The sequence below is a fragment of the Periplaneta americana genome, chromosome 8 (assembly GCF_040183065.1).
Source record: "Periplaneta americana isolate PAMFEO1 chromosome 8, P.americana_PAMFEO1_priV1, whole genome shotgun sequence".
Classification (NCBI taxonomy): domain Eukaryota; kingdom Metazoa; phylum Arthropoda; class Insecta; order Blattodea; family Blattidae; genus Periplaneta; species Periplaneta americana.
The window spans coordinates 83087490-83111940 of record NC_091124.1 but is presented as its reverse complement, the minus strand read 5'-3'; the positions used below and the strand labels follow the sequence as shown (position 1 = coordinate 83111940).

Below are 24451 nucleotides of genomic sequence, written 5' to 3'. Positions count from 1 at the left end.
CTAGTTCGATTAATTAAAATGTGTCTTAGTGAAACGTACAGCAGAGTCTGTATAGGCCAGTTTCTATCTGATGCTTTTCCAATTCACTGCGGGCTAAAGCAGGGAGATTCACTATCACCTTTACTTTTTAACTTCGCTCTAGAATATGCCATTAGGAAAGTTCAGGATAATAGACAGGGTTTGGAGTTGAATGGGTTACATCAGATTCTTGTCTATGCGGATGACGTGAATATGCTAGGAGAAAATCCACAAACGACTAGGGAAAACGCGGAAATTCTAGTTGAAGCAAGTAAAGCGATAGGGTTGGAAGTAAATCCCAAAAAGACAAAGTATATGATTATGTCTCGTGACCAGAATATTATACGAAATGGAACTGTAAAAATTGGAGATTTATCTTTCGAAGAGGTGGAAAAAATCAAATATCTTGGAGCAACAGTAACAAATATAAGTGACACTCGGGAGGAAATTATAAATCAGTTATATTACCGGTTGTTCTGTATGGTTGTGAAACTTGGACTCTCACTTTGAGAGAGGAACAGAGATTAAGGGTGTTTGAGAATAAGATTCTTAGGAAAATATGTGGGGCTAAAAGGGATGAAGTTACAGGAGAATGGAGAAAGTTACACAATGCAGAGCTGCACGCATTATATTCTTCACCTGACATAATTAGGAACATAAAATCCAGACGTTTGAGATGGGCAGGACATGTAGCACATATGGGCATATCCAGAAATGCATATAGAGTGTTAGTTGGGAGGCCAGAGGGAAAAAGACCTTTAGGGAGGCCGAGACGTAGGTGGGAAGATAATATTAAAATGGATTTGAGAGAGGTGGGATATGATGATAGAGACTGGATTAATCTTGCTCAGGATAGGGACCAATGGCAGGCATATGTGAGGGCGGCAATGAACCTCCGGGTTCCTTAAAAGCCAGTAAGTAAGTATAAATTCTGTTGCAAATTGGTCACTAATTGTTTAGGCTGATAATCAAGATTTCCCCATCCTTGTCAATTCTCTTTACACAACAAACATACTTGTAATGTTCATAATTTATTAATATTCTTATTATAATTATATTGTAATTTTGGCGTAATAAACAGTAAAATCATTACTATTTTCATTTACAATTACCCCTATTTCATTATTCACAATTACCCTGTTCACTAATTTCATTGGGGTAATTTGTAAATGAATAACCACGAAGAGGTTAGCACATGAAGTGTTCAAACAGAGAGCCCAATACATGTAAGAACTCTAATATTCATCATGGCATCATAGGTATATAGTGGTTCCACACAGAGTCAATTACCGAACATGTTCACAATTACCTCTAAATTTACATTTTTCCCAAATAGCCCTATGGGTGTATGCCTGTTACCATCTTCTATTTTTGTAGCTTATTTACTGAAGATGTATTCCAATTTTAAATATAAACCAATGCTGTGAACATATTCTGGGACCAAAATAGAATAAAATGAAAAATTAGTTTTGACCCCATGAAGTCCCCCCCCCCCCCAGTGTTACCAGGTTGTCTTTCGACATTTCTGGTCTTCTCTCCTGGCAGTGGCTTTAGTGTAACCGAAGTTGGAGTGCCTAGAAGGCAGAGTTACATTAATTCGATAATATGATAGGATGATTGATTTCGTGGCACCAGGAGATCCCATAAGGTTCCATGGCACTTAGGCTTGTAATTTAGTAAATTATGTCCTATTTATTTGATATTTCTTAAGGAGCTCTGTTTTTTCTAGGTACCACGGTAGTTTCAAATGGTTTTCAAGTTTACCTGTATTATATCTTCTGCATCTAGTTTATCTAAGCTTAGTACTTGATGTCAGTATTTTTAAGACATCACATCAACACTGACTATGAATTGATGTTTCATTTTCCATTTAGTTTCGTATCTAAGATCAGTACTTGATGTTTTAGTATTCCTAAAACATCAGATCAGTACAGATTATGAATCGATGTTTCATTTTCCTGGCTGCTTTCCTACACCATAGATCTCTTTTAAATCCTATTACAAGTAGACATCTATTCACGGTATTATGACCAGTAAGGATATCGGTTATATCTCTGATTTGACATATAATACAAAAGAGGCGTCCATTTCTGGGCTTTGTATCAGGTTGTAAGGATTATTTCATGTATCTGTTATTGTGATTCAGTAATATTTCTGTGTTCAGTGTTCTTCTATTGATTGATCATCCATTGTACTGTTAGCTTGTGTAAATTTGGGAAAGTCTGATTCTTACCCTTACTTGTTTACAAATGGCTTTTAAGGAACCCGGAGGTTCATTGCCGCCCTCACATAAGCCCGCCATCAGTCCCTATCCTGAGCAAGATTAATGCATTTCCTCAAATCATATCCCACTTCCCTCAAATTTATTTGAATATTATCTTTCCATCTATGCCTTGGCCTCCCCAAATGTCTTTTCCCCTCAGATCTTCTACCCGATACTCTATATGCATTTGTAGATCACCCATAAGTTAAGGTTGCCATATTTTGATAAGCAAAAAACACCTGCTTCCTAACAGATCACTATCATACGAGTAGATAACAAAATAATGATACAAATAAGTGATTATAATTAAGTGTATCATTTCTCATGGCCGTGTTTATTTCAGGTGTTCTGCTGTATGGGCCTCCAGGATGTGCCAAAACATCATTGGCACGAGCACTTGCCAGTGCTCTAAATGTTACTTTTCTCTCCATCTCTGCTGCTGAACTCTATTCTCCTTATGTGGGTGATGCAGAAAAGGGTATTGCTGAACTATTTCATCGTGCCAGACTAGGTGCTCCAACCATTCTCTTTATTGATGAAATAGGTAAACATGATTATTATTGAAAGAGTATTGCTTTAGAATATAAAAGTCTTTCATTTCCGTAATTTCCACTACTCTTGAGGTATTAATTAATCTTCATCCAGTTCTCAAAATTAGTCATTCTCAGTAGTCGTTATTTTGTTTGCTATTATATGCAAGGTTTTTCGTAAGTTAAAATATAGCCAAAAGGAATAGATGTATGCTTAATATACATACATACATACATACATACATTACACTTTATGAAACACTATTCAGAATATTAAAATAGCTAATAATTGCCTGTAAAATAATATCAAGTTTGCATATTTTTTTTACAACTGTAAAGCATTTATATAATAAGATCTATAATTAATTAAATATCTACAGGATTCTTTTACTGCATTGTTTTATATTTCCTGAAGGAATAGGTAAAAGATTCTAGACTATGTTATTGATGTAGGTCTTTAGAAAATTTCTGTAAAATAATAGTGCAGATATTTAATTAATTGTAGATCCAAAATCTAAAACAATAGCAGTGTGTAGCAAAAATATGAAAGGAATGTAGATACCAGTAAATAATAAGTAGTAATATAATTGAGTAAATTTTTTGTAATACATATTTAAAATCGTGTTTTCAGGCTTAAAAACTGATTTCGGTATAAAATTATAAAAGTATGGTAATGTGAATGGGCTTATAAAGGACAATTTTGTAAACTAGTGACAGGTAATGCAAAAATTTTTGTTACATGATGTAATGTCTGAAGCCCAGCACATGTCTGCTGACACATCGCGGGCTCAGAATGACAAGGTTCTATCTGACATTTTTAGCAAAATTGACATTTTTGTTGCATTGAATTCTGCTACTTCACAGCTATCTACCATGTAAGTTATATGTTGATATCTCAATGTTCGTGATAAAGTTAGCTTGAAAAGGTTCTTATCTGCATTGATTTTATTAACAACCAAACTTTTAAAATGCTCTCCTGTAAAATTGACTAAACACTAGATAGAACCTTGTCATTCTGAACCCTCGACATGCTAATTCTATTGTCATAATGTAGAATAGCTTCTCATTTTCTTGTATATAAAGACAAAGAAAGTTTGGCAACTTTCTGTTTGAGGTAGGCTGACCAGACATCCCCGATTTTGAGTTGTGGTCCCCGGGGAGCAAATGTCCCCATTGTTGTCCCAAGAAGCTTTGATTTTGTTTCATTTTACACATAAAATATATTTAAGTATCGTGGTGGAACTGCTAAAATTCATGCACATTTCTGAACGGTCCTTAGTATGAGACAGAAGAACCAGCGAGCACAGTATGAGATAATCTGCACTCTTTGAGAAGAACATATCATCTTTTTCTTTGGTCAACTAAACAATTGCATAAAGATTACGTAGACTCTAGTAGGCTTTATGTTGTCAGCAAACAGCTGGACACATTAAGAAGATTTCTTTCTTTCTTTCTTTCTTTCTTTCTTTCTTTCTTTCTTTCTTTCTTTCTTTCTTTCTTTCTTTCTTTCTTTCTTTCTTTCTTCCTTCCTTCCTTTCTTCCTTCCTTTCTTTCTTTCTTTCTCTTTCTTTCTTTCTTCCTTCCTTCCTTCTTTCTTTCTTTCTTTCTTTCGTTCTTTGTTCTCATTCGCATTGCGCAAAAGCGTTAGAACTGCCGGAGTGTCCATTTTTAAGTAGTTCAAAAAATGAGGAATTTTGTGACAAACCAACAGGTGAAACATTAAAAAAATTCCAGTCCATTTGAAAATCTTCTCAAAATAGTGTCATGAATCATGTGTCTTCCAGGCAGTAATTCATCAATTGAAAGACTTTTTTCCACAATGAACTCAATCTGGACTGATGAAAAGTTAAGAATGAAAGTTGAAACAGTTAAAGCTTTGTTACAAGTGAAAATAAACTTACATTCCTTATGTGAAGAACTTAGTGTGAAGCTGTATGGGAATGACAGATGCTTAAAAAGATACATTCTTCGGACAAATACTTATAAAATGTGTGTGTTAGAGTTCAGTGTGTACAATATTATGTGAAAGACTTGAATTGTTAGTGGCTATAATTATATATAGGAGTTACGTGTGTTTACGCATTTAATTAAAAAAGTTAAGATATTCTACAAATTTAGTGTGCATCTACCATTACATGCATTTTCTACAACATTTCAATGGAGAATGAATAGGTAAGCGTTTGTGGTTTTTTCTTGAAATTGCCGATGTCCCCTGCTGGATCATGAAAATCTGGTCAGCCTAGTTTGAGGAGTAAAATCTCACTTATATAACTAGACGAAGCAATTGAAGACTTCCTAGACTGAAGCAGTGAATGAGGTAATCAAACTTAGTACATGTCCACTCATATACGTCTAAAGCATAAAAAATCTGATTGTCAAAACTCATGGAAAGAGTGAAGTGGGGGAAAGCCAGTGGGAAAGAATTTCAAGCACTGAAGGAAACTACCATGTGTCAAAAGAAAGACTTTAAATGGGATATAAATTAGAATTCAGTCATTCCACGAAAAGTGGGAATTGTAGTTAAAAATATAAAAGTTAAAAAGAAGTATTATTTCATACTACAAATAGTTTAAAACACATTAAATTTTAAGATTCCACCTTGATTTCCTCAATTTTCTAGAGGTAAAATAAGTTTTAGGCATCTTTCTTGTAAGTACTTTTCATGTACCCAACACTGATTCCAAAATGTGTGACTTGGCCAGCCTGTAGCATTCAATCTGATCAGCTCATATCAGCCATTTTTGTTTTAAAGCATAGTATAAAGATTGTAGTTTCTTGAACTGATTGTTACATTTTCAAGGTATGTACTAAATTATATTTAAATCTTATTTGAAATTCAGTTGACCAATGTAGCATCCGTTACATGAAAATTGGCTTTTTTTACTATAACATTGTAAATATTATTAGAAACAAAACCACAGCTCATGAAAGTAATTATACAGTTCCAACATTGCCTTTACAAATATTTTTGCATTTCTAAAGTGAATTAAAAACATAATGGACTGTAACGGATTCTACACTGTAACGGATTCTACATGACACCCTGTTTTCTTTTTTTACGATTTTAGGCCTAATTTTCTACAGAATCATGGCAGATCACAGTAAATACAATAATCGTATGGCTAAATGTAGGGCTAAGAAGAAAGAAGATCAAGAAAAATGGACTGAATATCTGAAGAAAGATCGAGATAGAAATAAAAGTAAAAGAGACAAATTAAAGGTAAGGCGTCAGTCAGATAGAATATTGGATGATATGCTAAAACAGGCAAAAAGAGAAGCAATGAGAAAATATAGAAAAAAGAAAGCAGAAGAAAATAAGACAATAGATGGGTCAAAGCCAGAAAAGGCTTTTGGGTCTTACCAATGTACCAGCACTTTAAGAAAAGCTGTAAAAAAAGTACAACATGTACTTCCATTGAGTCCTTCAAAGAAAAGGGCAGTGGTACGTCAATTAGTAAAAGATACTTTCAGTAGGCCTGAGTGTAAAGGTATGTTTAAATTAAAGAGAACCCATTCAGCAAGTGCACTCAATGCAGATACAGAGAAAAAGGTTATAGATTTTTATAACAGTGATGGAATAAGTTGGCAAGCGCCAGGGAAACGTGATTTTAAATCATTCAAAGATTCTGAAACAGGAGCTAAAGTACAAGCACAAAAACGTTATATGGTGATGAAAATTGACGAAGCTTATGCTCTCTTTAAAGAGAGATTTAATGATCAGTGTGTTGGCAGGTCTAAGTTTTATAGTTTGCGTCCAAAAAATGTGCTCACCTATCAAGAGATCCCACATAATGTTTGTGTATGTATCACGCATGCAAACTTCTCTTTTCTAGTTGAAGCCCTCACCGAGTTTTCTTTTGATGCTCATACTCACAAATCGATTATTGAGGCCCTATGCTGTGACACGAACAGTGTATTTTGTATGACAAATAAATGCAAGGTGTGTCATTATGATGTATCTGTTCTTATGAAAGCAGACTGTGATATGATGCAACAAATCAAGTGGAAGAAATGGGCAAAAGTAGATGGGACATTGAAAGTTAAAGATAATCAGTCAACTCTTGCAGAAATGGTGGAGCAACTGAATATGTCACTTAAGCCATTCAAGATGCATGCATTTATTAAATCCCAGCAACTGAACTATTTTGAACAAAAGAAGAAAAGTCTGGTAAAAAATGAGGCTGTATTCCAAGTTGACTACGCAGAAAATTACAGTTTCATACTTCAGGATGAGATACAGAGTGCGCATTGGAACCACTTGCAGGCAACTCTTTTTACATGCTGTGTATGGCTCCCAAATGAGAAAGTGATATCATATGTTGTGGTAAGTGATGACCTTACACACTCTAAAGAATCTGCTTGGGTTTTCTTGAAAACTATTGTATCAGATATTAAATGTGTAGATCAAGATCTTGACAACATATACATATTTTCTGATAACTGTTCAGGACAGTTTCGCAGCAGATACACTGTTTTCAACATGTTTCATCTAGCAGATGACTTGAATGTATCCTCTGTAGAGTGGAATACATTTGCACCAGGCCACGGTAAAGGTGCAGTAGATGCCATAGGTGGAATGGTTAAGAGGAATGTGTGGATGAGTGTGAAGTCCAGAACAAGAAATGTGAGTACAGCCCATGACTTCTATGTCTGTGCTCAAAAAACCTGCAAAAAGACCCAGATCCTATTTGTGAAAAAAACAGATATTGAAGAAACTACAGAAAGACTCCTTTCTAAAAGATGGAAAAATGTACATGAGATTATAGGCATCCGTAACTATCACTACTTCAAGAAAATGAATGAAACACAACTGTTGGTTGGTCTTACTGCTAAATGTGACCTGAAAGCCATTGACATCTCCCCGAAACAGATTTTGTGCAGTAACAAGCGCCTGAAATACAGCGATGTCTATTCTGACAATTCTTCCGATTCCAATGATGATCCGAATGAAAACTATACTAAAATTGGTTCTTCTAGCCAGCCATCAACTCTTAAATCAAGCCAACCATCAGCTCTTCCATCAGAAGCATTGTCATCGCAGCATCCCTCAAGTGGAGAGAACCTGTCTCCTCAGGAAGAAGACATTCAGCCTGGTTCCTTTATTGTGGTTAATTTAACATCAAAAAGTCAATCCCTCAAATACGCAGCTATTTGCCAGACCACTTGTGACAGTGAAGGTGAAGTGCGGGTTGTTTTCTTGAAGAGGTTTGGGAAAGGTAGTCGAGTGTTTATAACAAATGAAAGTGATGAAAAGTACATTTCCTTCGAAGAAATTGTAGAAATATTGCCAACTCCTGATTTCAAGACTCAAGGACATAGAGTAATGTATGAGTTTCACAAAGACGTTAATGTTAATGAGAAATAAACTTGTAAATATTAATGAGACTGTAAATATAAATTAAAGCTATTTTTAGTGTATGGTATATGTTTATAACAAATTTAAGTGATAAGTACATTTTTTTTTCGAGAAAATTGTAGAAATATCCCCAACATTTGATTTCAAGACTCAACAGCACAGCTTAAATGTAAGAGTTTCTCAATGATGTTAATGTTAATGAGAAGTAACCTTGAAAGTATTAATGAGACTAAAAACAGCTAATAATTCTTTGTACACAAAAATAAAACTCTTTTTAGTGTATGCTATATCTAATCTACAGTATTACACTGTTTTCCTATACATTTTCTCTTTAACTTTATAATTTAATTTATTGTCAGAGTTCATTTATTTAATTTAAAATAGTAAATATTAAACTACTACACTTTAAAAATTAATTTGTTACTATCTTATACTTCATAAAAGATCTATAGCTACATATCAAAGTGACTTGTAGAATCCGTTACAATTGAATGTAGAATCCGTTACACTGTATAAAATTCATTAATAAATTACCTTTTTATCATTTATAAAAAAATCTTGTAAAGAAATGAAGTTCAATTCTTAATATATAAACAAGAAAGAGATGAATTTGTTAACCTCATCCTAGAACCTGAACTTTCAGTGAGAATAATGGTAAGTGATGAATTTAACAGAGAGGCGGTAGCATCCGTTACAGCAGCTAAAAACAGTCAGTCTCCTTTATAACTAAGAACTGTAAAACAAAATTTTTCAGAATGAATGTTTGGCTTCCGTATAATCAGAGAATTATAAAATATGTCTTAAAACTGAATTATTTTTTAGAAGAAAAGGGATTTAAGGTGTGAACATGTAGAATCCGTTACAAATGGATTGGCTGAATTTCAAATGAAGAAATCTTCAAAATCTCGAAAGTACTGTATTTTATTTGTCCTTTCAGATGCATTAGTTGGCAGTAGGGGAGAAAGAGAAAGTGGAGTACAGGAGCGAGTATTATCAGCTTTGTTAACTGAGATGGATGGCATTGGTGTTCGACTAGATTCTCTATCCACGGTAATTATTCATTCAAAAAAATACCCTATGTTAATTTCAAAACTTTCCACCTTAAATAACCACACTTTTGAATTTTAAATTGCATTCCCTATCTTCAGACATATTATTTTAAAGGGGATGATAAACTTTATCCAAAAAGAAATTAATTTGGTCCATCCATTTCTGAGATAGAGCCAGAAATGTATCATTTAACTAATAACAATATTAAGATTACATGGGTTAAAAATGAATACCAGCCATTTATAACAAATGGCAATAGAAACAAAATTACAACAGTAGTTCACAGTCTACTGACAAATACTCAAAGATTCTACACATGCGATATGACCTAAGATATTAACCCATTAGTGCTCAGGTGCTCAGTAACAGCTTCAGTTGCCATATATTTTAAAAAAATTTCATAATTACAATAAATAGTCTAGCATTATTTTTTTATAATGGAAGCTTTTCTAGACATATTTTCCTGCAATCCAACATTTCAAAGTCAATTGTTGTGAAGTGCAGACCCGAAATTCTGCAGTGATTTTGAGTATCTCTATATATGTGACACTAAAATGTAAGTATTATTGCGTTAAATTTTACTTCATTATCTCAAACTTCACTATCATGCATTTCAGAATGTTTGCTAGTTTATAACAATGGTTTTATTGTGGACATAACTTACAGTGCTGTGAAATCATGTGCCAGTGAGCACTAGGGTAAGCAAAAATGTGCACATTTTGTTTCATAGATTAGACGATAATTTATTCACTGTGGACGAGATTTTAAATGTTGCTGAAGAGCACAATGCACGTGAAACAGTTACTAGAATCATCAGGTCTATAGGAATCTTTCCTCCTTGTGAGTCACCAGATGCCACCACAGATGAAGATTCCGATTTTTCAGGTTACGAAGTCCAAAGTCTCCAATCACATCTTCCTGGAAGAATGTTGAGAGGAATTTTTTTTTTAATATAAGAAATCAGAAGAAGATAGAATTCAGAGATGAAAAAAAATTTCGAAAATTTTGTATTCAACACTTGCAGCAGAAGAAGCAAAGTTTTCAGAAGGCGAAGAAAATTGAGAAATTCCCACTTCGAAACCTGAAAGTACAAAACATACCCAAATCCAGGAAAAAATTACCAAAATGGAACTATTCATGACAACAAGGTGTGGAAAGAAATAAAAAAAAACATGGTCCCTGGAAAATGTAAGTCAGTCATATGAACCATCAACAATAGATTTTTTTAAAGAACTCTGTAATTTCGTCATTAGCTTCTTTCAAAACATTTTTTTGTTGTCAAAAGGACTAATGCAATTGTAAAAAAAAAAAAAAATCTGTAACATGGAAGGAGTTGACCTCAATGGCCAGTTTACAGCACAGTACAAAATCATGGTGCAAAATCAGGATCAAGGAAAGGTAGGAGACCATTTTTTGCCCAGGCTTTCGATGAGTATGCTATACTCCCATAACATAAGACTGGTCGAGGTATTATTTGATAAAGACGAGCACGAGTTGATTTTTGTACTAAAACTCTATTAATGATGCCCATTGATTTGTTGAATTTTACAGTTTTCTCTGATAAATCCAAATTTTCAACAAAAGAAAGTTTATATCCTAAATAATTAAACTCATTAACTCTTTCCAAAATTGTGTTATTTAAAGAAATTTTGCTTGGTATTGGGTATTTACCACAAAAGGCCATTATTTTTGTTTTGTTAATGGCTATTTCCATTGAGCTATTAAATTTAAATTGTGACTGACCATTGCAAATCATCTTCAGATGTTGCTAGTAAAACAAGATCATCTGCATATGTTATTACATCTCATTTTAAATTTCTGTTAATAGTGATATATCCGTGTTTTGTTTCTCTAAAATCTTTCACAGTGGCATTCATATAAACGTTAAAAAGCAAAGAAGAGAGGCCACAACCTTGTCTGATTCCTGAGTTTATTTCCGTCCAATGAGTTATTTTTTCTTTTATTTTTACTGCAATAAGGTTACATAAGTCATAAAACTATCTATCACTGAAAAATCAGATATTATTCACGAGAGTCCCCTACATGACGAAAAAGTTGATGTATGGTGTGCAATGAGTGGAAAAAAAATTGTCGGGCCATTTCTCCCCCTCCCCCTCCCCAAGAAATACTGAGTCCTGATAGGTATATGAATATTTTTCGAGGATTGACCGAGATAGAAGGAAACTACGCAGTCTTTCAACATGATTCCACCACTGCTCATATGGTGAATGCTCTCCTATAAGAAATTAATAAAATGTTTCGAGACAGATTTATTAGTGTTATATTGAATAAGCAGTCGTGGACAGCCGATAAGGGGTAGTCCTCCAGCTTGGGGGTTGGGCGAAGGGCTAACAACCCATCACCGTAAAAACAGCTTGTTACGAATCCCTACAATAAGACTCTCACTCTGAGAGAGGAACATAGGTTAAGGGTGTTTGAGAATAAGGTGCTTAGGAAAATATTTGGGGTTAAGAGGGATGAAGTTACAGGAGAATGGAGAAAGTTACACAACACAGAACTGCACGCATTGTATTCTTCACCTGACATAATTAGGAACATTAAATCCAGACGTTTGAGATGGGCAGGGCATGTAGCACGTATGGGCGAATCCAGAAATGCATATAGAGTGTTGGTTGGGAGACCGGAGGGAAAAAGACCTTTAGGAAGGCCGAGACGTAGATGGGAGAATAATATTAAAATGGATTTGAGGGAGGTGGGGTATGATGATAGAGACTGGATTAATCTTGCACAGGATAGGGACCGCTGACGGGCTTATGTGAGGGCGGCAATGAACCTTCGGGTTCCTTAAAAGCCATTTGTAAATAAGTAAGTAATCTGTAGTCCTTCGATCCCCTGACCTGACGGTCTGTGATTTTCATCTTTCGAATTCATTGAAAGATAGGTGTACAGCACAAACCCATGCACTTTAGAAGATCTCCAGTATAATATCCGTCAGAAAATTGCCTTTATTTCTCAACAGTAACTTCAACAAGAGATGGACAACATGTTAAGCAGGTGCCGAAAATGTATAGAAAAGGACAGTAAGCAGTTTCAGCATGTTCTTGGTTGAATAACTTATTACCAGCAATGAACCCAGCACACCACATAAGCAATAACTGTACCGTTGCTACACATATGAAAGCCACTGTACAAGCAGATCACATTAGACTGACACATTCTATGTATCATAAATGAATCGAATTCCTCCTTCCAGATGCTCATCTCTTCTTCAAAAAGATATTCTTTATATTGCCAGATTAACAAAGTCCAGGAAGGTCGTAGGTGGTCATACATGCAAGCATTGGAAAACCCTTCAATACTGCGGTGATTTTGAACTTTTCACAGACAAAGACCTAAATTAAAATCAACTAGCTATGTGGAAACGAGTCACATAATTCTTGTGAGAGGTATCGTGGACATGAATACAGTATTTTCAGTAGAAAACAATATTAAAAAAAAAAAAAGGGGGCTTGTAAGTGATTAGAAAGTACTGATTTCATATTTAGTGAATCATTCAACTAGTCAAGCCAGAGATCAATAAAATTATCAAGAAATGATTATTTTTTGATTATATATATTATACATTTTGCAAAACTATTGTAAGTATTGATCAATCAATGATTTGTAATGTATCAATGTTTTAGGTTAATAAGGGTGTAGTAGTGATAGCTGCAACAAACCGACCAGATATGTTGGATGATGCTCTTCTTCGACCTGGAAGATTTGACAAATTACTCTATGTTCCTCCTCCTGATGCTGAAGCTAGATTGGACATACTAAAAATCCTTACAGCACACACACCCCTCGGTGATTGTGTTGACCTGCAAACCATAGCTCTTGCCACAAATAACTTCTCTGGGGCTGATCTGAGCAACCTCTGTAGAGAGGTAAGTAACCACAAAGTCCAGAACAAGAGTGAACTTAAATTTTTAGGAACTTTGTGTTAAATATTAACGTACCTTAATATTTAACACGAGAAAGTTCTTATCATACATATTCCGAAGTGATACAGTGTTAAAAGTTGTGTAATTAAGATGTATACGAAATTTTTAATTCTTGCATTTTATGTATTTTACTATAGTCGCGATGCTGTTATTCCCACCGTGACTCCTCCTCTTTGCTTACGTCTTAGAAAGTGAAGGCTTTATAAAGTCTAGGTAGGTAGTATTGTTCGCCATTTTTGTTCTTTTGTTGCCGAGCTACCGGACAAGGAATCTATTTGCCTCACCGTTAAACATTATCATGTCGTAGGTTCTATGATAATAAATCAAACATACTGTAATTCAGCAAATAATTGAGCGGCAAATAACGTTCTCGTGTGCTTTCTGCAAACGCCAACGAAAGGGTTAAAATGGCGGGCGATTATATTAAGTATTTATTGAGCCTTAGAAAATGCATAACGTCATCATCAGCGAATCACAAGACGCACACGTTTAAATGTAGCCGACCTGCGATTGGCTGCCAGAAATAAGAGCGATGGGACTTTAATGAGATTGATCACTAAAATTTTCAAATGATTATCATTTATAAAATTCTTAACGATTTAGTAAGCTATCAAAATATGTTGAATCATTTTGGAAGTGCTTTGAAAAATGGCTTCAAAACTTACTCTAGAGCTATCCTTACAGCATTTAGTGATCTGAAATATGTAACTGTTATGTTCAAGACATATTATTTAATAAATTCGATTAAATTTATGAGAAATTTTGTACACTGAAACAACACCTCACCTAGGTACTAGGAGAAAATGTTAGTATTAATATGAAAAAGCAATGTCAGTTAAGTACATATCCTTGGATCTAATGCTCATGTGAAAACAGTCTTCTCTTTAATGAATTCTGAATGGACACTCTAGAACCAAGAATAATAAAAATCAAACACCTGAGCTTCAGGTCACTATTAATTTTAACATGAGCTGCAGATAAGTTTTCGAATATATTCGAGATAAAATAAAGTGCCTGAAAGAGACCAAATCAGCAGATTAATATTACATCTTTTGTTACATGTACAATGTAATGTAAGTTAAATAAATTACGTAATAAAGGATTGATGTTAAGAATTAATTTGCTTATTTTATTAGGTCTCTGAAGAGTAAATTAACTTACAGTACTATAGGCCAGATGTGTCATCCCATCTGTAATTTTGCAGAGTTGGAGCTTCATGTTTCATCATATGCCTAAAATAACGAGCTAGCAGATGAAATAGCAAAAACTGCAACAAACCTTTTACCAATACCACAACCTACGATTTCCTTGACTGAATAATAAATAATATTCATAACATGATAAATAAGCAGTGGATAAATAGGAAGAGCACTATGGAAAATTTTGAAACAACCCAACAATATTAAAATCTACAGACAAAAATCTATTTCCAGACAGATACAAACTTTTGCTGCACAGACTAGAATTGAACACCTTGTTACAAAATCTTATCTGTATCGCTTTAAATTATCAGAGACACCACTATGTAAAAAATGTTTAACAGAACACATCCTACTTCACTGTAATAACACCAACTATAAACTGCAGGAAAGAATAAAAACCACTCGTTACATGAAATTCTCACCAATCCACAGCTCTGGAAAATTGCATATTTGATTTACAGTGGATGTTGTGTAATCAGTTTATAGCTGGACACACGTATTAAAAAGTAAGAAGAAAGTCAGTCATATGCCTAAAAGTTCTCTCGACATTTGGTTTTCAAAAGTTGGAAACCCTAATATCATCCCACTTATGTGCTGCAGTAGAATGTAATACAAATTATAGGATCAATCTTCTTCTTTTTCAGTGTGATGCAAAAGAGAAAATTATTATATCGAAACTATCATTTCATAAATATTTTAAGAAATTAAATGGTTACAGCATGTAATGTTGCCACAGCCTCATACTTAACATGCTGACATCATACAATAAATAACATGCGGTGTGCTTTTAAAACATAATTGTGCCGACTGATTGTTGCTCTGTAGGTTTCACTCTAAGCGTCATGTTGTCACGTCTACTTCCTCCATAAGAATAAGCACTAGCTTGTTATATTGTTAAATGGCTATTATTATTATTATTATTATTATTATTATTATTATTATTATTATTATTATTATTATTATTGTTGTTGTTGTTTCATATACGAGTACATTGACATTCTTAACTCTTAATAATAACTCTTTAACAATAATTTTTAATCACATACCTTAATGTTCGTCCTCAGCACAAGACATTGCAATCTCGGTTTTAGTCCACTTGGATTAGACAAGTAGGTGTCATTTTATAATGGAAGCAGCTTATTGGTTGCAACATTTAAATTTAGGCGAGTGATTGGAGTGGTAACACAAGAAATTGAAAACAATGATACAATTAAATTTCAAAGACTTGCCGAATGTTACGCATGAGGCCGCTCAAAGATCTGCCAAATGTTAAGCATGAGACTGCAGCGATAATATATGACATACAATTGTCTTCTGTGCAGTAGTAGTCTAATTTGAGATAAATGTTACACTTTCTTGCAAATAGGCCACTGTTACACATAAGTGGAAGTGTTTTCTTATTTTATACATAATTTAAAGCTCTGGCATCCTTCTCACTAATTATTTTTTTAATATTTAGAGCATTATCTTATCACCAAGCAAAGGACACTTACGACTTTCCAAATCTAATGAACACTCGAGGATTTTTATACACTATTATTGCTACCAACTTCTTACGGGAACTAAGATATATGAAGAATATGAATTCCTATGAAATACAAGTCATGAAGACTGCAGAAACATGTTAAAAGGGACATTGCATTTCCGAAATTTGATGACTTTTCCAAGTGAAATTCACAAGAGTTGCAATGGGAGCTGCATAATCTGACCAATCAGATATTTTATTTCCAGAAAGAATATTTTAGAACTGTTTTCCTATAAACAGGTTTCACAAGAATTAAATAAGATCAAATTAGCTCTAGTAGTATATCCCTTAGTATCATCTCCTCTTCTGCTAACAACGCCATATCATCAGTAAATCTTATGTACTTTATTCTTCTTCCTCCTACTAATACTCCTCCCATGTCCTGGAAACAGTCCTTCACTAAATCCTCCAAGTAGATGTTGAACAGGGTATGTGATAAAGGGCATCCTTGATGTACTCCTCTCCCTATTTCGCTTCCTTCTGACATTTTTTACCATGATATAGATTAATAATAATTAGCTGTTCTCTTTAATCTCTGTAATCCGACCTTTATAATGGCTTACTTCTTGTAATTCCTCCACTATTATGAATGGTTATGAGCTGAAGAAAAGAGAAGTGTATTAGATAGTCTGGATTATGTGTTTTTTTTTTTTTTTTATTTTTGGTGCGTTTCTTTTCAGGCTGCATTGGCTGCACTGACAGAAGGAGGAATGGCTGTGAAGCAAGTGAAACATAAACATTTTCTCCAAGTATTGCAACATTTGCTTCCATCTCTGTCTCAAGATCAGATTGATTTCTATAGTTGCTATAAAAAATGACACATTCTGAATCTGTTTTATTTGACAGTGGAGAGGAATATCCAGGCATTGGGACATAAGATTTCAAGATTCCTCACTTTTTTAGTTTTTATTTAAAAAATTATTAATAAAATACATATCAATGTCAGTTTTAAATTATTCATTCTTGGTACTAAAATGATTACCATGCTTGGCATTGTATCAGAGGCTGAAGTTTCAAACATAAGAAAAAGAGATGCATTTTTAGTTATGGTAAAATTCTCATTATATCTTTCTTACGAAAGAAGAGTACAGGCAAGGATCCTATGTCATAGACTTGAAGTTCGTAAAATAAACTTGTTCCCAGGTGAGAAGGATCCAGACAAAATCCACTTAAAAATTCGGGTGTTTAACTATTTCAGTAATGTGTATTCCTTTGTTGTCTTAGGATGTATTTATAAACGAGACTTTGGGCCAAAGTTGACTTTGGAAAGTGCAAAGTCGCCATTTTCCTATTCATAGACGATACTTTGACGAAGTTAACTTCAATAATTGTAACTTTATTTTAAAGTTGCCAGAAATCTAGACTTCGTTTGCAGAAATACGGAAAATGGCTAATATTTTGTAAATGGTTGAATTTGCCGAGAATATTGATAACATCCAGGAAAGTATTATTATTAGAGATGAATTCAAATCAAGATAGCTACACATTTTATAAACAGAACATATTAGATATCTTCGTCATGTTTCTACATGATTATGTGTTCCACCAATAATACGTTACCTCAGAACAACAGTAGGATATCTTGCAAAAATCATATTTTAAATAATGAGGATAAAAATTGCTATTGAACATCGAATGCAATGTGTAAATAAAGTTTCTTGTTGTTTTAGCTTCATATTAAATCAAAAGTTTGTTTACACATTGCACTCAATGTTCAGTAGCAATTTTTATCCTCATTATTTAAAATATGAGTTTTGCAAGATATCCAGTGTTGTTCTGAGGTAACGAATACTTCTTATTTCATTTCGATATTGCTTTACAGACAAGGATTAATGATTTAGTATTGATTTTGTATATTTAATTCTATTCTTTATACGTCTTTACCAATTCTAGTAACATGTCTCTTTCATAGTCTGTCATTGGTGGCATCTTATTATCTTCCATGTCTTCAGAATTATTTTACAGTGAAATAATTTTATAATGCTGCAAGAATGACTAGCATTTGTTTAACATCTACCGATGTACAATTGTTTCACTGATTTGTGACTGAAAGATGACCCTGTGGCAATGTTTACTCTATTTCAACTATCCATTAATTTAATTTGGTCCACCGTGTTAGCTCTATGATAGCGTGTCTGCCTCTAGACTAGTCGGCCTGGGTTCGATGCCCATCATGATCATAAATTTTCATGTAAAATTTCTATCTTGGGACTAGGAGAAATGGCGGTGCACAACTTGTAATCACTAAATTGTGCACCAATATGCCTGGGTTAAATCCCAAATATCTCTGCAGTGCATATGAAGAGAAGGCATATGTGAGTAGTTTAATATCAAAGACGGACATCTGCCGTCTCCATAGTTTTGATCTAGAGGCAATTTTTTAATTCACAGTGTTCTTTGTAATATTTAACACAATTTATTTTATAAATTGTAGTGTTAGAGTTTGCATATGGTTTCACTATAACTGGAAAGAGCATGAAAAATTGTATAAAAAACCACAGCTACCTAAATTTCGATTGAGGTCAGATATCCGTCTTTGATTTTAAGCTACTCATGTCACTGTTGATAATAATTCGTCCATCAGACGGGAATGTTAAGCCTTGCGGCCCCCTTGGTCCTATTCAACAGGAGTGGGCTACATGCACCAGGTTTCCCCTTCTCCCTTCATCTTCATCATAATCACTCATTCCATACACTACACTTACATGAACACTTACACATACACTCACCCTAGTACACGATATAACTCTCCACAGATGCACATCATGTACAACGTGGCCCACTGAAGTGGTGTGCAACTAGAAATGGATCACAGTTGAGCCATCTATCTGCAATAAGCAGAACCCGAATTAAGTAAAGTGAAGTGGGTAGGCATTGGATACATACATACTTACTTACTTACAAATGGCTTTTAAGGAACCCGAAGGTTCATTGCCGCCCTCACATAAGCCCGCCATCGGTCCCTATCCTGTGCAAGATTAAGCCAGTCTCTATCATCATACCCCACCTCCCTCAAATCCATTTTAATATTATCCTCCCATCTACGTCTCGGCCTCCCTAAAGGTCTTTTTCCCTCCGGTCTCCCAACTAACACTCTATATGCATTTCTGGATTCGCCCATACGTGCTACATGCCCTGCCCATCTCAAACGTCTGGATTTCAAGTTCCTAATTATGTCAGGTGAAGAATACAATGCGTGCAGTTCTGTGTTGTGTAACTTTCTCCATTCTTACATAAATTTAATTTGTTTAGAAGGCAGTGTTTGTGACTGCCAACATTAAAACCAGATCGTCAAATCTCGACTTACCAAAGTCTCAGAAGAATTTTCTATGAATAGGACTTTCAACGAAGTTAAAGTATGCTACGAAAGTCGACTTAGAGAAGTCTTCATCAATAGGCTCGTTTATGAATATAACCCTTAAGGCAGCATTTCTCAAACTATGGTCCGCAGACCACCTGTGGTCCTCGAGGTCTGCCCTTGTGGTCCTTCAAAAAAGACAGAAGAAAAAATAAAATTCAAACGAATTGCGTATCACACTGTAGCTTAAAATCTCAAGACTTTGGAAATGACACGTGGCAGTCAAATTTCGTTTTTTCTCCCAGTACAGACATTTTATGAAATTTATTACCCTACCCGTCTATTGACTTACTACTCTACTCTCAGCAACAAAAGAGGGATTTAAAGCACTATATACATGGTGTTTCTCGACATGTTTACCCTGCACATCTGGTGCCGCACCTGTAACCCAGCCAGGGACCACCCGAATTCATAACAGAGGGCCAAAGTACCGAATCTTAATTCAATTTTAAAATATAAGTATACTGATATTAAAGTATGCTACGAAAATGATAAATTTGCTTTCGAAGGGAACAAGAGTAAGGTGGTCCGCGGAACTGTTCTGACTTTAAAAAAATGGTCCCCACTTCAAAAGAGTTTTAGAAACGCTGCCTTAAGATATACATTGACAATAAAATGTCATTTGTCTTCAGAATTTTAACAACTAAGATTTTTACCTCATCTGAAAGCATATTTCTTCTAGTTTTGAAAAGTATATTACTTTTACCTCAATAATTTCTAAATTATTTGGGCTTTGTAATATAAGCATATTATAGTTTTTACACCTCACGCAATCTTTAACCTCTTCCACTGGCTGCCTAAGCTCAATCAAGTAGTGATAGTGTTTCACTTAATGCAGAAGGTTACGCATCAAGCAATGAAAATTATGTTAGTTTTGCGACTGCTCGACAGTGAAGTGCTTAGAATTGTTCAAATGTAAACCTGGCACTTCTTAGATTCGAATTCACAGTCACATCCAAGTCTTAGAGTAAACATAAAGAACCCTGAATTATACTCAGAGTGACCAGACTTCCCGGTTTTACCATATTAGAAAAATAAACGCCTTCTTGATTAGTAACACCAAGATTGAGTTAAAATAATCACATTTCAACCTAAATACAAGGTGAACCGTAAGTAATCGAGTCAATCAGTGAAGCAGAACCTCTTAAAGTAATTAAGATTTTCATAAGAAAGTGTCAACAGTGTGTAGCAGTTGGTGGGGGACATGACATTTTCAGTACCTACTTTGAGCTGGGTAAGTACAAATTCCTATACTAAATGTTTCAGCTACGGCAGACCGGGTGGCCACTTGGCCTCAGATAAGTTCCTAGCGGTGGGCGACAGGATAATGAAAACCGCGCAGCTGAACAAAACAGTGTCACTGTAGCTTGACAGTAATGATCGAAGAGAGCACCAACCAGTCCCAAAGATGCATAAAAATGTTGTATAGCTTGCTTTCAAATGATGATTCCATGTGAAAAAAACACTTTCCAGTGAAAAATATGTGTCCTAATTGTAATGTGTTTCTACATTTAGATTCAGATATGGAGTTATGTGTTATCAAGTCTGAAGTGTGTTTAAATTTTGATGCTGAATTTCAATTAATATAGGCCTACGCTTTAAGATTTTCTGAAAATCACGTGAAATATTACCACAGTCTAGTATATATAGTCACGAAGCTTGAGTTGTGAGGATGCTAGGAACAATAGACTGTGCTGATACTATTTCGCATTGTCTGTAATGAGGCGATATTAGCGATCCTAGTGGTTAGCAACTATCTATGGATGCATAATTACTACGTATTGAGCTTTGTGACTGTATGTATACTAGACTGTGGTATTACACAGATATTTTATATTTTATTCATTATAAAATAGGCAACGAAACTTGCCAATTAATGTGTCCTGGTTTTTCTTGGACAACTTATAAAACAAACACAGTTTAATATTTAAATATTTGAACTTACTTTCAACTGAAACTAACTTTTCGGATATAAAAATTCTTGTAGACTACGTACATTTTCCTGTATATTTTTATCAAATGAGCCGTTCAGAGCAGAAGTGGTGTAAGTCAATTTTGACTTACACCACTTTTGCTCTGAACGGCTCAAATAAATAATATACAAAATACAATTCCTACTTTCTCTTTTTTTCTCTCTCTCTTTCTCTCAATCTCTCTGTTCTTCGTATATACATTTACAGGCAAAATATATATTCATGTCATTTAAATTTGTATAATAACGACCAAATCATCAGTCTAGTTTATATGAGCCGTTTAGAGCAAAAGTGGTGTAAGTCAATTTTGACTTACACAACTTCTGCTCTGAACAGCTCAAATGTCGGTAAGACTGCCGACCAGTGGCGGCTCGTGGGTATTGAATTAAGGAACATACAAAAATAAACCAAGCAACTTACTTTATTTAGAGATTAGTTCCATGCGCCTTATCTTGTAAGTTGTGTTTAAATGAGACAGGCTCATGTTAGTAGATTTAATGGCATTTAAAAGAATCATGCAGACAAAATTCTGGCACACCCGCGACGCTGATATAACCCCTGCTGTTGCGAGTGTCGTTATATAAACCATAATTTAATTTTTTATATGCAGATTTGAACCTTAGAAATATCTAACTGGCGATGTTGTAGTTGGTTGTGTAATATATATACATGATACATCAATAAATGAAAAACATAACTGAGCCAGAAATTTAATTCAGGATCTTAAAGAGTACGCACCAGGCGCTTGCCTCATTTATTGTGATGTTAGATGTTTCAGATTCCATTATGGTTTGAAAACATTCTAGCAATGGCTCCTTCTTCTCATGAACAACATTTACTGTTCTTATTTTAAATCCATCTTGTTGTCCCAGCTGATGGAATTGTCTATGAAACACTTTAATCTAATACAGGCTGTGTGGAGATCGAGAGAAGAAAGCAGGGATACTGGATAAATTATCAAAAAAAATGCGAGCCTTTGCATTTTGTTTAGCGGCTCTTTCCATTATGAGATTCAACTGATGGGCACTTAATTTCACATTTCTCCTGAATTGTTAAGGTACTGAACTGAATAGACTGTAAATATTGTACAGAATTAAAAATTGTTTCACTTGTTATACTCACAACATTAAAGAAAATGTATTTAAAACTGCGCGCTACTGGCAAATTGCTGCAAATTTTGCAGCGCCTGGAAACTCTGGATTCACGGCAAGGGGCAGCAGGGAGGAGGGGTAAAACTAACGCGCAAAGCATCCGAGACGAGACTGGCAGCTCGAGGGGAGGAAGTGGCTTCACCCTATAGTCCTTGTCTCTGGTTTCGCTCTGGCAGCACCAGGGGAGGAAGTGACTTCACTAATGATTGCGTGCATGTCAATGAGAGCGAAAATTAAAAAAAATTCGTGCCGCTAAACAGAGTCTGTAGAATAAATGTATTTCACAACATAAAACGAGACAATAACCACAAATGTCTAGGGGTGCTGCAGCTCCGCAGCCCCTCTTCGAAAGCCGCTCCTGCTGCCGACTCTGGTACCGGTGGTATCGGATAATGTAAAGTATTCAGCATTTCTCGGAAAAATGCCGAATTGGTATGAGAATTTGTTAGTACTGTATTATAAAGTTTTGTTGGCGGCATTCTTTTGCAGAACAGTACCCCTACGGGTAAGACTTATCTGTTATTGAATGAGTAATGTGAGATAAGCGACAAATTATTACTCTTTCACTGTTTGGTGAGGTTTGACTTGTGACCCCTAATCAGACAAGAATTCTCAGAATTACATATGAGGAAGTTGATAATTGAATGTGTGGGCTTATATAGATATGGCACTTGCAGGAGGATATCAGAGGTGACAGGAATTACCAAATAATTTATCACGACAACAAGAGAGATTCACATAGGCCTATACATGATACATGTAAGTAAATTAATTGCAGTAGAAATTGAGTTTAGAAGAGTGACTATGCCTAAAGAATTAGGTATCTAAAATTATGGAAATTTTAACGTTAAGTGCCATTAGGAAAATTATGAATAGTTGTGCAATTCTGGGTTCCCTAGGCAGTCTTCTGCCTAGGAAACAAATGATTTAACAAATGGACTAACCGGTAGTCGAGCCATCTCTTCCTTATAACTTACCATAGTTTCCAGGGTAGCATTGATTTTTTAGCACGAAAGAGTGAGAAATTAAAAAGTAAATTAAATTCAAAACATAAGAAATATAGGGACACTTCTAAAAAGCATGGCCCCCCAATTATGTTCTTATACTGTCAGGCCATTATAAGAACTATCACGACGTCACTGTTCCCGAAATGTATAATTAAAAAAAAAAACTCAAAAACAAACATGATATACAAATTATGATAATTAACAAAATAATGTCGTATGCAAAACATATTTCGTGTGTCTCTACGAAAGTCTATCTTCAACTGCTTGTAGCCTATTTCATTGCATATGCGTATGCTAGGTAGCCTACAACTTACTTAGTTTGTGTATTGTAATCCTAAATCTTATCTCGTAAATGTGATAAGATAAAATTATGTTTTGTATTATTGAGCACTTTTCCAATTCACTGCGGGCTAAAGCAAGGAGATGATTGTCACTTTTACTTTTTAACTTCGCTCTATAATATGCCATTAGGAAAGTTCAGGAAAACAGTGAGAGTTTGGAATTGAATGGGTTACATCTGCTGCTTGTTTATGTGGATAATGTGAATATGTTAGGAGAAAATTCACAAACGATTAGAGAAAACTTGAAACAAGTAAGGAGATGGGTTTGGAAGTGAACCCCCAAAAAACAGAGTATATGTTTATGTCTCCTTCGAAAAGATGGAAAAATTAAAGTACCTTGGAGCAACAGTAATAAATATAAATGAGACGCGAACGCAGAATAAATATGGAAAATGCCTATTATTATTCGGTTTAGAAGCTTTTAACATTTAGTTTGCTCTCGAAAAAGCTGAAAGTTAGAATTTATAAAACAATTATATTATCGGTTCTGTATGGTTGTGGAACTTGGACTCTGACTTTGAGAGAGGAACAGAGGTTAAGAGTGTTCGAGAATAAGGTAGGAAAATATTTGAGGCTAAGAAGGATGAAGTTACAGGGAGAATGGAGAAAGTTACACAATGCAAAACTGCACGCATTGTATTCTTCACTTAACATACCTATGAATAATAAAACCAAACGTTTGAGATGGGCAGGCCATGTAGCACGTAGGGCGAATCTAGAAGTGCATATAGTG

The 24451-nt window shown here is 34.7% G+C and overlaps 1 protein-coding gene and 1 long non-coding RNA gene across 7 annotated transcripts in view; one reads left to right on the top strand and one right to left on the bottom strand.

Moving 5' to 3' along the window:
- The window catches only part of LOC138704823 (ATPase family gene 2 protein homolog B-like), a 463635-nt gene extending 446791 nt beyond the window's left edge, over window positions 1-16844 (top strand). For 5 of the 6 annotated variants that reach the window (XM_069833110.1, XM_069833108.1, XM_069833109.1 and 2 more), the window contains 4 exons: window positions 2625-2825; window positions 9105-9217; window positions 12862-13104; window positions 16569-16844. In XM_069833110.1, coding sequence (XP_069689211.1) covers window positions 2625-2825; window positions 9105-9217; window positions 12862-13104; window positions 16569-16706 — 695 coding nt within the window. In that variant the 3' untranslated portion in view covers window positions 16707-16844. Of the gene's footprint in view, window positions 1-2624; window positions 2826-9104; window positions 9218-12861; window positions 13105-16568 lie in introns of those variants that run through there. The other variant, XM_069833114.1, reaches the window with a different exon arrangement.
- A 1269-nt stretch (window positions 16845-18113) lies between these two features.
- On the bottom strand, window positions 18114-23646 carry LOC138704825 (uncharacterized). Its single transcript, XR_011333440.1, has 3 exons — window positions 23348-23646; window positions 19196-19374; window positions 18114-18716 (listed from the first exon to the last, which is right to left on the bottom strand). It is a non-coding gene; the product is annotated as an uncharacterized lncRNA (long non-coding RNA).
- Window positions 23647-24451: the final 805 nt, after the last annotated feature.